General features: G+C 41.0%; 2 protein-coding genes across 3 annotated transcripts; both read right to left on the bottom strand.

Moving 5' to 3' along the window:
- Window positions 1-1,036: 1,036 nt before the first annotated feature.
- LOC117761308 (protein ZBED8-like) lies at window positions 1,037-6,584 on the bottom strand. The gene is made up of 6 exons (XM_034585063.1): window positions 5,887-6,584; window positions 5,101-5,796; window positions 2,083-2,156; window positions 1,418-1,643; window positions 1,169-1,292; window positions 1,037-1,075 (listed from the first exon to the last, which is right to left on the bottom strand). The coding sequence occupies exons 1-6, from the start codon at window positions 6,582-6,584 to the stop codon at window positions 1,037-1,039; spliced, it is 1,857 nt and encodes a 618-aa protein (XP_034440954.1).
- A 4,886-nt stretch (window positions 6,585-11,470) lies between these two features.
- Window positions 11,471-17,148, bottom strand: chia.1 (chitinase, acidic.1). 2 transcript variants are annotated; one of them, XM_034586847.1, is made up of 11 exons: window positions 17,083-17,148; window positions 16,201-16,230; window positions 15,893-16,097; window positions 15,019-15,075; window positions 14,713-14,878; window positions 13,796-13,920; window positions 13,384-13,507; window positions 12,763-12,945; window positions 12,337-12,453; window positions 12,021-12,147; window positions 11,471-11,799 (listed from the first exon to the last, which is right to left on the bottom strand). In XM_034586847.1, the coding sequence occupies exons 1-11, from the start codon at window positions 17,099-17,101 to the stop codon at window positions 11,591-11,593; spliced, it is 1,362 nt and encodes a 453-aa protein (XP_034442738.1). In that variant the 5' UTR covers window positions 17,102-17,148; the 3' UTR covers window positions 11,471-11,590. The 2 variants fall into 2 exon arrangements, with proteins under 2 accessions (XP_034442738.1, XP_034442739.1); XM_034586848.1 differs by having other exon boundaries at window positions 13,796-13,917.
- Window positions 17,149-17,535: the final 387 nt, after the last annotated feature.

Below are 17,535 nucleotides of genomic sequence, written 5' to 3'. Positions count from 1 at the left end.
GCCAATCAATAGTGGCGTGACTGTGGCAACTTTCATGCAGTTTCTATTTTTCAGAGTGATCTTTTAGGTCTCGCAAAACAGCAAACAGGTGAAGCAGTAAAATACTTACACCACATCCAGTTAGTCACCTCTGTCTCTCATAACAAGAGCAGGCCCCCGGGTGTAAGCTCGTCCTCATCACTTGCTGTTGAATCTGTAAATCAGGTCGGTCCAAGCTCCTTTATCTTCTTTTTTTTTGGGGGGGGGGGTTTTGTAAAGAAATCACCAGATTGGCCGCAGTTCCATTAAAAGTCACTGTATGTTTACCGGTCAGCTCAAAGCGGATGTAGCTCAGTGACATACCTGAGACGGTGTCAAGGGTCCACCAATCACATTAGTTTAAAAAAGCGTAAATCAATACCTATTCACTGTAAATAAAAGTGGGAGTGTCTGGGGCGCAGAGAGCTGTGTCCTATGGAAAATCTGCAACAACCAATTAAAGAGCAGCCTCAGGTCTTGTGTGTCACAGATCCTCTGTGCCCCCCAGTTTCTCTCCCCCTTCCCTTGTCTCTCTCCCCTCTGCAGGTGTGTGCCATCTTCCCCTGATGACTCGGCGGAGGCACGGCCAGGGACAGCTCACCACCGCACCTGCTGCAGGTGCCCCATCCGCTGATCAGCAACAGGATATCTACCCTGGTCATGCTCCCAGTCATCGCCAGTTCGTCCTCCTCACTACTGCGGTAGTTATTCTTCCTTGGCCCCTCTGCTTAAATTAATCAGAGTACTTTCTCATGTTGTTATACACTGTTCTCACTGTGTTTTCTCCTCGTCTCCTCCAGGATACAACTGTCGATCCTCCTGCCTTCCCTCCTCACTGACGACCACCCGGAGATATATTCTCCCTCAGCTACCACATTTCAGATCCAGCGTTTTGGAAAAATAAACACCCCTGAATTCTCCATTTTGACCCGTGCTCACTGTTCTGTATCAGCGCTGGGGTTCTAAAACACATCCAGAGCGTAACAGAAAGAACTGGCCAGCCATGGAACCTGCAGAGTCAGCTGAACTCCCCCATGCCATTGTGATGAAGGGAAACCTGGACAGCACGACCAGACCCTCAAAGGATTAGTTGACTCAGTGAACTCCGTTGGAGCCATGTTGACTCAACTCAACGCACATTTCAACTCACCTCCCAGACCATCTTCAGAGGAACAGTCAGCTCTCCCCGGGTAGTCTGGCCTCTCGGGCCGGGCAACACAGTGGGCCAGGGCGGCTGGGACCCGCTCGCGTTACAGAGTGTATTTTCCCAGGGTCTAGCAGAAAATATTAAAGATGAGCTAGCTGTCAAGGATGACACTAAAATCCGTAGATGGATTGATTTCCGTAGCCATTAGACTAGACGATCGCATGAGAGAGAGAAAGCTAGATGGCATGTCACCTGCAAACCCCAGCTTCACTCTCTAGAACCCCACCCTGTTCACTGGCACCTGATCCAGTACCCTGCTCTACCTCTGCCGGATCCACTGAGGAGCCCATGCAGCTGGGGAGGGCTCGGCTCACGGCAACAGAACGACAGCGGAGAACGTCTCTGCCTTTACTGCGGCCAGCCTGGCCACACATCCAGGAGGCGCTGGCTGGAGGACTCATTACAGCTTCTTCATCCCCTGTGGGGGCAGGGTTCTTCTTTTTTTTAAAGAAAGATGGCTCCCTGCAGCCCTGTATTGACTTTTGAGCCCTCAACAATATCATTGTTAAAAATAAATATTCACCTGGTTGATTCAGCTTTTGATCCCCTGCATGAAGCCTACATCTTCACCAAATTAGACCTCCGCAACGCTTATCACCTGGTCCGGATCAAAGAGGGCGATGAGTGGAAAACAGCCTTTAATACCTCCCTGGGACACTTTGAGTACCGGGTCTTGTAAAAGATGTTCTACATGATATGCTTAATCGCTTTGTGTTTTTGTACTTAGATGATATCCTCATCTTCTTCAGGAGTTTGCAAGAACATCAACAACATGTCAGGTTAGTGCTTCAGAGAAAAAACTGGAAAACAAACTTTGTCAAGGCAGAGAAAAACTCTTTCCACACACAGTCTGTCACTTCTCTGGGCTACATCGTGGAGAAGGGTCAGGGCAGACCCCGCCAAGGTGCAGGCTGTGATGGAGTGGCTCATTCTGAGACCAGGAAACAAATACAACGACACTGCTGCTGTGTCACTTATTATTTGACAAGATTTCAGAAAACTGTGGTTTAGAACAGATTTAGCTACATCACAATCAGGCACATGCTAAATGGGACATGGCTCCTTCGTCAAAATGAGCCACAGCTAAAACTGCTTATATGATGTAGTAGCATTATGAGGCTGGCTTAATATAATGGAACTCATGTTGAAATAGGTTATCAAATTATTACACCTTAAATAGTAAACTCAAAATATCCCATGATTGATTGTAAAAAACAATCAAGGGTTGCTAACTGAAAGTTGACTACTATCAAGCAAGGCACAGACAGTAAAAAAACATGTCTGTGCTCTCATGCCAGCTGAATGGAATAAACTGAGTAGTGTCCAAAGTGCTTTTGGACTTTGCAGCTAACACAATATAGTCATCTGTATAAACGTATGTGTGTAGTAATGCCAAGTTGTGAATTATTTCATAAAATCACTGTTGTCTCGTGGGTTTTTCCAGGAAAAATTTCAAATTCCAGTGTCCCAATTAATTTTGTTGTTATAATGCAATATGATTTTTTCCAGACCCAAACTCCCTTCAGCCCTGAAGACCGCTGACCTCCTTACCCAGCATGTGTTTTGGTTACACGGTCTACCCATGCATATTGTTTCAGAACGAAGGGCCCAGTTCACCTCTCAGGTGTGGAAGGCATTCTGTCTGGCGCTGGGGGCGGTCAGTCAGCTTATCCTCCAGATACCACCCTCAAACCAACGGGCAGACCAAGCAGGCCAACCAGGACCTGGAAACAGCTCCACGCTGTGTCTCCGCCCGACATCCCTCTTCCTGGAGTTCCCACTTAGCTTGGGTGGAATATGCCCATAACTCCCTCAGCAGCTCTGCCACAGGTATGACCACCCCTTAACCATTATGTTTGGCTTCCAACCGCCTTTGTTGTTCCCTCCCAGGAGGAAGAAGTGGACGTCCCCATATTGTTCAGTCACACCTGCGCCGCTGCAGTTAGGATCTGGAGAGAGGCTCGGGCAGCGTTGGTTCGCACGGTGCCAGGAACAAGAGGATGGTCAACCGTCGACGCACCCCCGCTCCCACATGTTGAGGGGTGGTGGGGGGGGGTTAGGTTGCCCTATTCTGATCAGACAATAAACTCCTGTTAACTTTCCACTCTAACAGTGCTCCGTGTCTCTGTCTCTACCCTGGGGTCCTAAGACACGTAACAGTTGCTGTGCTTTGCTGTGATGCACCTGAGGTGAGTCACTGGTGGCACCCCTGGGCACTCCTTTGGTTAGACTGCCTCTCCACATGTGGCCTTAGCTCACAGCCCCCATTTTTTCCTTTGTTAAGTAGGGCTGACTTTTAAAGTTTTAAGAGATGTGTTATGGAAATTTCAGAGTAATGTCTGGATGTTTTGGGAGGGAGGCATTTGCTCCGCTACATACAGTGCCTTGCATAAGTATTCACCCCCCTTGGACTTTCCTACATTTTGTCATGGTATAACCACAAATTAAAATGTATTTCATTGTGATTTTATGTAATGGACCAACACAAAATAGTCCATCATTTGGAAGTGGGGGGAAATATTACATGGAATTCAAAATTATTTACAAATAAAAATCTGATAAGTGTTGAGTGCATATGTATTCACCCCCTTTACTGTGAAACCCCTAACAAAGATCTGGTGCGACCAATTGCATTCACAAGTCACATTTCCAAGTCACATAATTAGTAAATAGGGTCCACCTGTCTGCAATTTAATCTCAGTATAAATACACCTGTTCTGTGAAGGTCTCGGAGTTTGTTAGAGATCATTACTGAACAAACAGCATCATGAAGACCAAGGAGCTCACCAAACATGTCAGGGATAAAGTTGTGGAGAAGTATGAAGCAGGGTTAGGTTATAAAAAAATATCCCAAGCTTTGAACATTTCACGGAGCACCATAAAATCCATCATCAGAAAATGGAAAGAATATGGCACAACCGCAAACCTACCAAGACAAGGCCGTCCACCCAAACCGACAAGCCGGAGGAGCTGCAAAGATCCACAGCTGAGGTGGGAGAATCTGTCCACAGGACAACTATTAGTCGTGTACTTCACAAATCTGGCCTTTATGGAAGAGTGGCAAGAAGAAAGCCGTTGTTGAAAGTGAACCATAAGAAATCCCGTTTGGAGTTTGCCACAAGCCATGTGGGAGACACAGCAAACATGTGGAAGAAGGTGCTCTGGTCAGATGAGACCAAAATTGAACTTTTTGGCCTCAATGCAAAACGCTTTGTGTAGCGGAAACCCAACACTGCCCATCACCCTGAGCCCACCATCCCAACAGTGAAACATGGTGGTGGTAGCATCATGCTGTGGGGATGCTTCTCTTCAGCAGGTACAGGGAAACTGGTCAGAACTGAGGGAAAGATGGATGGAGCCAAATACAGGGCAATCCTTGAAGAAAATCTCAGGCTGGGGCGGAGGTTCATCTTCCAGCAGGACAATGACCCTAAACATACAGCCAGGGCTACAATGGAATGGTTTAGATCAGTGGTTCTTAACCTTATTGGAGGTACTGAACCCTGCAAGCTTCATCAGTGCATTCACCGAAACCTTCGTAATTGGAAAAATAAAATATGATTTCTTCAAAACATAGGTATATATTTTATTAGTGCACAAAATGAACCATGCATCAGTTGCACACAAATCACTGTGTTCAAAGAACAAAACCAACAAAACATTGAATTTCACACAAAAACATAACTCAATGAATATTTACTGCAAATCAATGTGACTTTTGCTGTTGCCTTTCAGATACAAGTTCAGAAATGCGCGGGCTTCACCTTGCAAGTGCCACTCTCATATCATTTTCACAACAAAGTCTGTTCCTTTTCTGAGTTTTTATGTCTACCATCCTCGAAAAAGATTGCTTGCAAAGATACGTTGTAACAAACGGTGTGAGTATCTCAAGGGCTTTCTTAGCAATAAGAGGGTATGGTACGATTTGGTGACACCAAACGTGAGAGCGTTGAAGCTGGCTCTGCTGAAGTTCAATGATTTCCTCGAGGTATTCATCGTTGACATCTGCTGTCGCAACACTAAACGTGAACGGCTGTCTCACCCATGCTGGATATGACTCTCTGGTGGGGAGGTATCCGTCGAGAGACTTTGCGAGCTCATCTAAGTGCATGGCAATTGCTTGCTTCAGCTCCCCAGGTACAGAAATGTCTCCAATTCCAGACACGTCTTCGATCTTACCTACACAGTCGTCCAGCAGGGGAAAGTTTGCGAAGTTATCATTCTCTGTTCGTCGTTTCCATAAAGGTAGCTTTTTTTTAAACGCCTTCAGGTTTTCTTCCGCTTCGATGATGTTGACTCCACCGCCCCGCATCTGTCGATTGAGATGATTGAGAGCATCGAAAATATCGGCCATGTACGCCAAAATGAGAATGAACTCAGAATTTTCTAAGCAATCTGCGTGACAATCTTGGTACTCATTGAAAAACAGGGCTAATTCCACACGCATGGCAAAAACACGATTCAGCACCTTTCCCCGGGATAACCACCGAACGTTAGAATGGTACAGAAGTACCTCGAATTCAGAGCCCATTTCCTTACACAGCTCTTTGAAGATGCGGTGCTTCATAGCACTATTTCGCACGTAGTTCACACATTAAACTACAATTTTTTAATACTTCTGCCAGTTTTGGAGGGCAAGGTTTTTTGTTGCCAACGCATGCCTGTGCAGAACACAGTGCGTAACAATGATGTGTGGTGCATCGGATTTCACCAGCGCTCCAAAACCAGAGTGTCGTCCCAGCATGGCTGGAGCTCCGTCCGAACAAACTGCAGAAACCATATTCCACGAAAGATCGTTGTCTCTGAAGAAGTCATCCACGAGACAAAATAAAAAATCTTCCTTTATCACGTCGTCTTTCATATAGCGCACGAATACAACAAGCTGGCTTAGATTGGAAACGTCGGTGGTCCCGTCGAGTTGGAGGCTGAATTTTGCTGGGCTTGAAATCAGATCTGCAACTACTTGAGCCAAGATGCCATCGCTCATGTCGTCTATTCTGCTGCTGATAGTGTCATTTGAAAGAGGAATTTGGGATAACTTATCTTCAGCAGCTTTTCCCAGCATGATATTCGCCATCTTCAACGCAGCTGGTTTTACGAGTGTTTCACCAATGGTGTGTGGTTTGCCCTGCTTTGCGATCAGGTACGCAACTTCGTACGATGCTGTGAGGATTGGTTTGTCGATGGGTACAAAGCCGAGAACAGGCAGAGTAGCCTTTTCATCGAATCTGGCTCTCTTCACCTTGAATTCAGCGAGCGTTGTGTTCTTGCATTTCCCATCTCCATGCAGCTTTAGGAAGTGTTCCTTTAGTTTTGCCGGTGCAAGACTAGAATTGCTCAACTTGGCATTGCAAATCATGCATCGAGGACGCTGACTCCCATCACGTTCCTTTATACACGTGAATCCATATTGTACGTATTCGTCCAACCACTTTCTTTTTTTGCTCGTCATAGTTAGTATGAAGGGATTGAAAGATTAAAAGAAAATCACAAATGACGTACAATCACAACAGCCACAAGTCGACTACTGAGCGCACCAAGTTCCTGATCGCAATGTGGCGTGATCAGCTGCAGCCAATGATGGCCAAGCGGAGCGTGACGTCACGAATAATACGAGTGGGCTGAATTTATCTCACGCCGGGTTTACACCGGACGCTGAAGCGCCGCGCCGTGCAGCGCCAGGGAAAGCCAGGCGCCTCCTTTCCGCCCCCCTGTTACACAAATGTGCTGTTCACATCGGCTGCGATGCGCCGCGCCAAGGGCGCCTCGCGCCCTGCACCGATGGTTTCGGCGTCGAGTCTATTTTTTCCGCTTGCCGCGAGCGTATCGCGTCAGGAAACACACTGAAAAATGATATAAATGACATATTTTATATTATATAAATGATCAAATATGCATCCCATACTTTGTATTCCCCTTCTGTTGTCCTGCAGTTTCAATCTCCCCGATATTTCCCCTCTCATTATTAACTTTCCCCATCTGCCCATCCACTACAAACAGACAGACAGAGAGATTCTCAAGCTGTGCGCTTGAGAATGGCGCTGCGCGGCGCTTCAGCGTCCGGTGTAAACCCGGTATAACACAGCGAAGAAAAATTGTGTGTTGCCAATTTTTTGACGGCCCGACATTGCTAGTGCGAACCGAGCTATACTGTGTGTGTCTTGACCCCTGCCGAACCCCGGAGAGTGACTCAACGAACCCCTGGGGTTCGATCGAACCCAGCTTAAGAACCACTGGTTTAGATCAAAGCAGGTTAATGTCTTAAAATGGCCCAGTCAAAGCCCAGACCTAAATCCAATTGAGAATCTATGGCAAGACTTGAAAATTGCTGTTCACAGACGGTCTCCAGCCAATCTGACTGAGCTTCATCTTCTTTGCCAAGAAGAATGGACAAACATTTCCATCTCTAGATGTGCAAAGCTGGTAGAGACATACCCCAAAAAATCTTGCAGCTGTAATTGCAGCGAAAGGGGGTTCTACCAAGTATTGACTCAGGGGGGGTGAAAACTTATGCATCCAACAGATGTCAACTTTTTTGTTCTCATTATTGTTTGTGTCACAATAAAAGGTATTTTGCACCTTCAAAGTACTATGCATGTTGTGTTGATCAAATGGGAAAAAGTCTATTTAAGTCTATTTGAATTCCAGTTTGCAACAGTACAAAATGGGAAAAAGAATACTTATGCAAGGCATTGTATACTTGAGTAGTTATTTCAAAAAGTTGTACTTCTGAGAGTAGTTGTTTTGCAGTATATGTTTTACTCCTGCTCAGTTACATTTAAGATGAACAAAATTTACTTCTACTCTTTTACATTGGGCCACACAATTCTTGCTACATTTCCATGTCTATGATTTATTAACTATTACACTAAGCTGAGTGATTCCCTGGCACTGGCTGTGTGACGGCTGCTCCATGGATCTGCTGCGTGTCACATTTGTCTGTTGTTAACACAGGCATCATGTCTGCTGCGGAGATGCAATGTGAGGTTTCTAGTATAATCACTGTATTTCCTTGAATAAAAGTACAGCTATATATGCATCTAATTGTCAGGAAAAAATGCTAAGAAATCTTGCTTTTCCGGTCCTGCGATAACACTAAAAATCTTGTTAAAACGAAACCTTGTTATCTTATTATCTTAAGGCACTTTATATTGAAGACCTTGACATTTTTTATAGAGAAACCCAACAGTTCCCACAATGAGAAGCACTTTGGCGACTGTGTGGAGGAAAAACTCCCTCATTAACTGGAAGAAACCTCTAGATACAGAGAGAACCAGGCACAATGTGGGCAACCATCTGCCTCGACCGGTTGGGGTGAGCAGGGAAAAATGGGGAGGAGAGGAGAGATGGTCTGCCTCCCAAACCCAGCTGGTTCCACAGGAGAGGAGCCTGGTAGCTGAAGGCTCTACCTCCCATTCTGCTCTCACAGACATGTCCTGGTCAAACATAACTCCAAGGTAGATACATCAGGCTTCATAGATAGGAAGTATTGCAAATATTTATGTTTGTGACATACAACAGATAAACATTAAAACTGTGGTGAGAGATCATTTTCACTATCTATTCTGTTGGGATCCACTGGGTATGCGAAGAAAATTGTCGAGACCTTGATTCAAAAGAGGGATGTTTTAAAAACAAGCAGAAAATGCGAAGCAAACTGTCTATTACTGATAAGCTAGTGAATATTTCCTTCCTTAATTTATGTAACATATTTTAAATTGTAAGAATTTTTTGTTTTGAAGATGGCACTGAAACAACAGAATGTGCCTATATTTGTGCTCTTAACCTTTTTATCGTTCGACCTAGTTTTGAGGATTGTATATCATATGGCATAGATTCTATATTTATTGGATTATTCTGTTTACGCTACCCTCCACTGGTTGTAGCTTGGATTCAGGGACAGCGTGAATGTTATCGAATGTTGGACTGTAAGTGTTCTGGAGCATGTATGTAGTCCTTTTTAATATGTTAAATTGAGACTATAATGGGCTAACCAGACAGTTTTGTGTGACTTCAGTAGATTTGCCAGGATTAGGATTAATTTGCATTGAAAATGTTTAGCCTAGAAAATACAAACTCTTCTTTCCATTTCATAATGCCAACAGCCAACATACAGTCTGCAGTAGGCTTTGTAAGCAGTCCACAGTTGTGTGTGGGTGTTTTGTCCTGAGGGTGAACATACTGTTGTCATAGTGTATTACTTGGCTTGAAATGTACAGGTATGTGGTGTTTGTTTTTTAGAGACTCACCTGCACATTTTAAATGTAAGGGCTGCATCTGTTTCTCTACCAAGGCTTTGAACTCTACTCTTACAGTGAAGTTTTCACCAAATACTGAAAGGTATAAATATGAAGTACTAATTTGCTATTGTTCTTTTACTTTTACTGTATATATTACTATTACTGTATTTATACTCACTACATATTAAGCACTAGAGATTCATCTTTTGATAATTAAGATCATGTTTACCTTGATTTACAACTGTATTACATTTTTTGTGTGCACATCAAACCATTAATTTAAAATCGACAAAGTTATGCGTGAAACTCTAGCTTTAAGTCTCATGATTTTAAGGAACACATATGGTATAAAGTAACAATAACATCCACAGTATTGTAATAATTCAAGAACACATTGATGTCAAAATTTGGAATTAATCACAGACCTTTTACAGTTATTAGAGTTAATACTTTCCTTATGCGTTTTATGATGTATCAAATTTAATGAAAATGAAAACAATGATTCACCGGTGTTCTATTTAATTTATTATAAAATAAACTTACAAAAAACCAGGCAAGTCTCATATAGTCAATAGAACATGATTCACATAAACTGTGGCTTCAAAATTGAACTGTATCATTAAAACACATAAGAGTTTGTATATCTTAAACATACTTTTTAAGTGGTAACAGCAGTTAAAATTTGCTATCGAAATCACACATTTCATTTCACCTTGGTAAACAGAGTTGAACCATCACCTAATTTCAGTATAATAATTCTGTCTGTAAAAAGGTTACGGCCACCTTTTAAAAGCTGAAAAAAATTATTCATAGGCAACAAACTGTACCTGTGAAAACAGAGAATGATGCAGGGGCTGCGTTTTAGGTGGCACTGTTGAGCCATTTTGCCGAGCCCATTTAAAATTACTCCAGAATACGTAAATTTATGCCACTTTTGAATTTTGGCAAACTTTGGTGAGTTTTCAAGCATGTTTAGACCCTGAAAAAGGCAATTTGCCGGAAAAATAATAATAATCATATAAATTTTAATAGGTTCTTCACACTGTCGGTGCTCTGGCCCTCATAAATAATTCACATCAGGATTTATTTGGATATGAGACTCTTAAGTTATAAGATTAAATGGGGCCACAAAGAGAAGTGTAAGATTATAATGTTATGTTATCTGCTACACAGTATATGAATGGATGTTGTCAATCGGCTGATCATCACACTGCTTATTAATGAGACATTGAATGTGATGCATGAATGAAGTGGCTAATAATGATGCAGAGTTACAGAGGTCTGCATGAACTACTGCAATACTCCTTTCAAAATGATAATCATTGCATTACATTTCATTTAGCTGACGCTTTTATCCGAAGTGACTTACAATAAGTGCATTCAACCATGAGGGTACAAACCCAGAACAATAATCAAGTAAGTACATTTTCCTTCAAAAAAGCCAAACTACAAGTGCTACATGGAAGTGCCATATAAGTGCTACTAAACTGAATATTTTTTTTTAATTTTTTTAACTTTTTTATTAACCAACATGTAGTCAGAAGAGATGTGTCTTTAGTCTGCGGCGGAAAATGTGTAGACTTTCTGCTGTCCTGGTGTCATTGGGGAGTTCGTTCCACGATTTGGAAGCCAGGACACAGGACAGTCTCCCGTATGAACAACAGTTGTGATTTTGTTGAGTGGCTAGTTCGCAGTGAGGGAGCAGCAAGCCGATTGGCAGATGCAGAGCGGAGTGGAAGAGATGGGGTGTAAGGTTTGAACATGTCCTGGATGTAGACTGGACCCAATCTGTTCACAGCACGGTACGAAAGTACTAATGTTTTGAAACGGAGTAGTGTGAGTGAATTTAGGTTTAGTTTCACAAGAATGAAAAAAATAAGACACATCTTTCATCAGGTCATGACACACAAGGTTCTGTTTATTTTGTTTAGGTCAGTCAACCCCAAAGACAAATATTGCAATCAGACAGGAATTTCCTCAATGGTTTATATTCTATTCCTGTTTCACCATGAGGTGAATCAATGTAAACTGACAAACAAAAGGTGAAACGATTTTATTGAAACATAACTTGCTGTCTTGTACATCATGGACTTAGTGTATATATTGCAGTTCACGTTTCTTTGGCTCAGGGCCAGTTGCAGCACTTGCAGGAGTCCCAGTAGATGAGTCCGGTCTGGCAGCGGTGCAGGTAGGTGTTTCCCTGGAAGCACTGGAAGTAGGTGGTCTCATCAGCAGGGTTCTCATAAAGCCCATTAGGGCGCCCACGACAAAAGTCGACCAGGGCATCCCTGGTAGTGGTGGGGGATGGGGTGGTGGTGGGTTTTGGGGGAAAGCCTGCAGAGACAGACGTGTGAAAGGAAATGTTATAAACACATTGTGCAAAAAATAATTTTGATGTCTTCTCTTTTTGGCAGAATGATGAAATAACCCTACTAATATGTGAGCAAGTTTTCAAATTTCATGGATTGCAACTGGCCAATCTATTCAATCATAGAGTCAAAGGCATCCTAGTGAGCAGAAATGGCTTTCTGAGCAAGTTGAACGACAGTATATACCCATTGACATTCTAAGATGGTTGATGAGAGGATACGCCCCAGCTGAACAAAACGATCCATCAAAGTCATCCATGTCCAGAGTCCAAACATGAGCACCTCCAAGGTTGTTGGCAGTCATCCACTGGACCTGCAGGACGACCACATCAGTTACAAAGATAAGAAGAACAGCACCTGTCAGAGACTTATAAAATAGACCTAGAACTACGCTTTTGTCTATAATATTTCTTTTATTAAAAAAAAACAAGACAACAGAACCTTTGATCACGGGTCACAGGAGTGAGAATTGACATTATTTTAACATTGGGCACCTGGTTACCTTAGAAGAATAGCTTTTCTTGTCATCATAGCCCACCCAGGAACTGCCAAAGGTGGCATATGGAACCTCTTGTTCAGTGATCCATTCCACAGTAGCACTAGAGATGAAGTCACAGATCTAGTGCCACAGGAACATAAAGAGTTACAACAGAATGAGCAGGATTTCAGATGGAGTTAGTCTAATTAAGTTATGTTCACCCACAATGTAACATATAATCTAAAGGAAAACTTTATTTTCATGGTTACATTTTGAATCATTTAGTTGTTCAGGGGTGTGTTTTTTCTTGTTCACATGAATGTAGATGACCACAAGTCATGCTGATTGCATCAATGAGCACACCTCAGTGCCCAAAGACGCAGGAGCTAATATTGAGGATTATTGAATTCCAGTACAAACTTAGCTGAGTATCATTTGAATGTACTGTACCTCATAGAAGGCCCAGAAGCCAGCAGTGCGAGTGTAGGGCCCAGCATCTGCAGGGCCCTTTGCTGGTGCTCCGAGGCCAGTAGCAATACTCCTAAGGCGGTAAGTTCGCCCGAAGGTGGGAAAACCCAACAGAAGCTTCTCAGCTGGTGCTCCCTGAGCCAACCAGTGGGAAACAGACGTATTCTAATAAGGAAAGGAAAAATGAGATTAATAGTATATTTATTTTTCTATATTAACATTGAATCAGATGCCTTGCTGTTAAGTAAAATATTTGCTAGTGCTATTGATTTAACTATGAATCAACTTTGTAGCACTTCGTTCATTCTTTATAGGTTTAGTAGCAAAAAAAATGGAATGGTGACTAAACCAGAGCTGAAAGGGGAGTGAATCACACAACTATATGTTGAACATTATTGTCAAACATTTTGTGAGACCCACTGCTTCTGAAAGGTCAAAATCCGCTTTAAGTCTAATAAAATCTTGTTTTCAATAACAAACCCCTAACCCCTAACCCTTTCATCCATTAAATATAGTGTACTTCGAACAATAGACAACATATACACAAACTCTCGAACATGAACACTAAAGTCAAAGAGTTAGTGTAGTTTGTGTGCATCATACAATATTGTGATGAATGTGTGAGCCAGAGTCCACAGAGCTGCTGTACAATGGGCTGTTGTGTCCAGTAGTTGCCTCCCAGTCTCCATGGTAATCATAGCTCATGACATTGATGAAGTCAAAGTTCCTGTTGGTTTATAGAGATTTTCTTTTTAGAAGATTTGTCATCATTGATGTGGAACATAGTATAAAATGCAAACAACAAATCTGTCTACCTACTAAGAATAAGAGGAAAATTGGTATATTGGATATCTGTCCATTCAGTGAATACTGGGCTCCCATTTATTTCTTATTATATTTCCTACCAACTGTAATTCACTATAAGCAGAACTGGTTTATTAAAAGTATTAGTATCAATTGAATTACTATATTTTACATCTGATACCAAAATTCAGTCAGGTGGAATCAAACTTACAGAGAAATCTTGCTGACTTCATAGGCTTTGTCAATGGTGGGACGTAATGCAGCAACGTTGGCTGACAGCAGCAGCTTTGTCTTCCTGTTTTCTTTGGCATCAGCCTCAAAGGCCTTGGACAGCTCCTGTAGGCACAATGAACAAAATACCTCAGATCCTTCACATCTAATTGTTTATGTCCATCTCCAACTACAACACTGTTTTTTTTTTTTTTATGAAGAGTAGGAAGACTATTTATTTGTCCATGGCACATCATCCAATAGTCATATTACTCTTTTTTAACCTGCTGGTTGGGCTTGAGGTCAGAAGTCATTCTCAAACAGGATCACTAAAGTCAATGGGATTCATCCTCTGTGGAATGTGAATGACTTTTGAAATATTTCAGTCAGGACGAGGATGGTGGACCGACACATTGACATTCCAGTCCTTTCCAGTGCATCACAACGCTAAAATAATAATTTTTATTACTGGATATTTATCACTGGCTGACCCATATTTAGTTCTGTGTGTTTTTCATTATGAATTTGACATTTTGTTTTATATTTTTATTGTGAGTTCTAAAATATGAGCAGTAAAATTATTATTTTGGAATTAAGTCTTCAACACCACTACTTTATTTGTAGGATTTGAAAAAAGCTCCATGTGGATCTATGTGCTTGCAGACCAAAACAGGCTACAGTGGTGATCAGTAATCAAGATGGATTATCCAATGATGGGCTCAAAGGCACCAGAATTGTGTAACTTTCTACAAACAAAGTCCTTTGCAATTACAATAATTGAATGACTGCTAAAATCAGAAATCACATAATCACTGTTTTTTAGCAAGTTGACATGCATGATACCTTGATTGGTTGTTATACATCAATTTAAATGGTCTGATTGTCAAGAAGTACTTCAAAAATGGGGACTATGCATACCATGACCAGCAGAGTGAACCTCTCCTTGTCTTCCTGTGGGCTGCCATTGTGTCCTGGATATTCCCAAGCAAGGTTTAGCCCATCAAAGTCATGGGTGTGCAGGAAGCTGATGGCAGATTTGATAAAGGCTGCACGACTTTCAGGCTTGGTGACCATGGAAATGAATCTAGTGGGATTGAGAAAATAAACACAGTGACATCCATTCTTGCAACATAGTAGCAGAGGAAGGAATAAGATGTCTGAGCTGAAAGAGTATCAATTACATTGGGAATGTGTGTAGGAGACTGGCGTCATATTTAAACTTACGGGCTCATTCCATTGACTGTGCCTCCAACTGACAGCAGAGTTTTCAGTGCTGGATTCCTAAAAGCAGACATTATTACATCACAGAGTTATGCTGATGACATAACACAATTTCACTTCTTTACTTAACTTTTTGGCCCAGAACATATATCAACAACATTCCTCTTCAATAGTGAAAAAAGTCTTCCTATCAACAAGTTCTCCAACCAAAATGGCCATATAGCTCACTTGACTTTGGCTCACTGGACCATTCTCGTCATGGTATGAATAATAGACAGGTATTTGAATGTGTTTTCATAAAAACTTCATGATAAGGTTTAGGAAAAGATTGTTTTGGGTTAAAAATAAGTACTACTGTTAAGGTCCAAGGACCTTTGTGGTCATGGTTACAATAATAAATACACAGTTAAGTTTTTGGAACAGTCATGATGAAAAGAAACAACACTGATGAACTATTTCATACGGGAGACTGTCCTGTGTTTTGCTGACATATTACCCCACTCGTTTATTGTTCTCTATTCATATATTGTATATATATGCTTGTTGACTGTGAGCAAGTTACAACACACAGATACATGTTAGGCTCAGGATAGGCTGCGTCTCATGGGGGTCTAAATAACCAGTTACTTCAAAGTTGAGAAAATTATCAAACAGAGTCATTTGCATTAATGATGTCAAATGATTTCCATATAATCAATTTGAAATTTCCTTCATGCTTTCAAGTAAAGACCACAAATGTATGCCACATTTTATGTGATGACTTGACAGCAATAATTGAATACTGCCACTGAATTTTGTGTGCTTTAATCTTAAAGAAACTATATCAGCTAAGTGTTGCTGTCCACGCTGGCTGGCTGTAAAGACTGTGTAAACTCACACATTCTTTAGGCTGTTGAGTTGATTGTAATGCTGCTCATCATTCCACTCGACAGGGCTGATCTGGTTGAAGCTGTTGATGGTGGCCATAGTATAAATGACATGGGTGCACAGGAAGGGGTCAATGTTGTCTGGAGTGAATTTGCCAATGCTGGGCCTGTACTGGGCCCAATTGGTCATATGGCACACCAGCCTATTGGACGACGCTAAACAAAGAGGCACAACATCAGTGACAATTTGAATCTACGTGTAATTGGACTGAAAGTTTGATAAGGAGCAGTCAACACCTGTCATAAAAGAAATGCTTACCGGTGTGCAGAGCGAGCAGAACACCCACTACTGTAAAACAGAGAGACAATATGAAAGAAAAATTAAGAAGTTATACTAATTATTACCAGCGATTTATATATGAAATATACTACTAAAAACTTAAGTTGTATTGTTTGCACAATGGTACTGTCATTATTACATTTATTATGAACATTTAATCCATATCTGTTTAAATATATGCCCTGTAAAGTTGTGTACCTCACACTTCTACTTTTTTATTAATAGCAGTAGTGTAAATAAAATACATTTAATTTCTAAGAAAACAGAAAAAAAAAATTAATAATCATCAAGTGTTCACACGCAACCACAGTCAGCAGGAAAAACTACTATGAAAATAAAGTTACCAGTTAATTCAAAACAATATTGTTACATTTTAATTAACTTTTTTTTTTAATGAAATTGGCTTACTGACTGTAAGCCAACTACTTACTCAGTTCAAATTATTACTGTAAAATTCCATTGTAAAATACAAGTATACAATGTGACGATGTAAAATAATATATAATAATAAATGTTTTATTGTTATCATTATTATTATTTTGTTTAAGTATAATTTGATATTACTAAAATATACTCTTTGACTTAATCATACTACTTCTACAAAACTTAATGCAATCCTCAACTGCAAGTACATGCAAATCACTACTCTGTTTGCATGTTTATTAGGCATGATCCTTAGTGTCCACTTCAGATGTATGTACCAATCTAGGACATGTGTGGATATGAATTGGGCTTGTATGATTTCCTTACAAAATCCTTTCTCAGTCTGTACATATTTCCTTCAGATCACAACTTTCTCTTTCTTATTTTGTTTATTATTATCATGATGACGATGATGAATGAATATATGAATGTTTTTACCTGTGAGGAGTCTCAACATTGTTCTTCCTGGCAGTCCAACAATTTGCTGCGGCAGTGATGATCCTAATAGAAACAATTAGAATATTATGATAACTGGATTATTGTAATGTTTTTTTGTATTTTATGTAGTTGTAAATTTGATACTTTTAGTTTTTTTTCTCAGACAAAATAATCTATTTTAAGACACAGATTTAGTCTCATGTACTTCGACAAATTCCTAATTATTAAAATGTAATAGATTTCGTTCCTTTTTTAAAATATAATAATTTATGTCATAACATGCAACGACCTACAATTAGTAGCTAGTATATGACACAAATATAGACATGGTGATGATTTCATTACCTTTTTTCTGGAGGAATGGAAGCAGGACCAGTGCTCGGGGGAGTTGGGTTGGATTTATATTTTTCACATTAATGACTAATAGCTGGTGGCAAAGTGCAGCAGATAAGA

This window comes from Hippoglossus hippoglossus, chromosome 5 (genome assembly GCF_009819705.1).
Source record: "Hippoglossus hippoglossus isolate fHipHip1 chromosome 5, fHipHip1.pri, whole genome shotgun sequence".
Classification (NCBI taxonomy): domain Eukaryota; kingdom Metazoa; phylum Chordata; class Actinopteri; order Pleuronectiformes; family Pleuronectidae; genus Hippoglossus; species Hippoglossus hippoglossus.
Note: the sequence above shows the minus strand (reverse complement) of the source record. Positions and strands in the feature narration are given on the sequence as shown.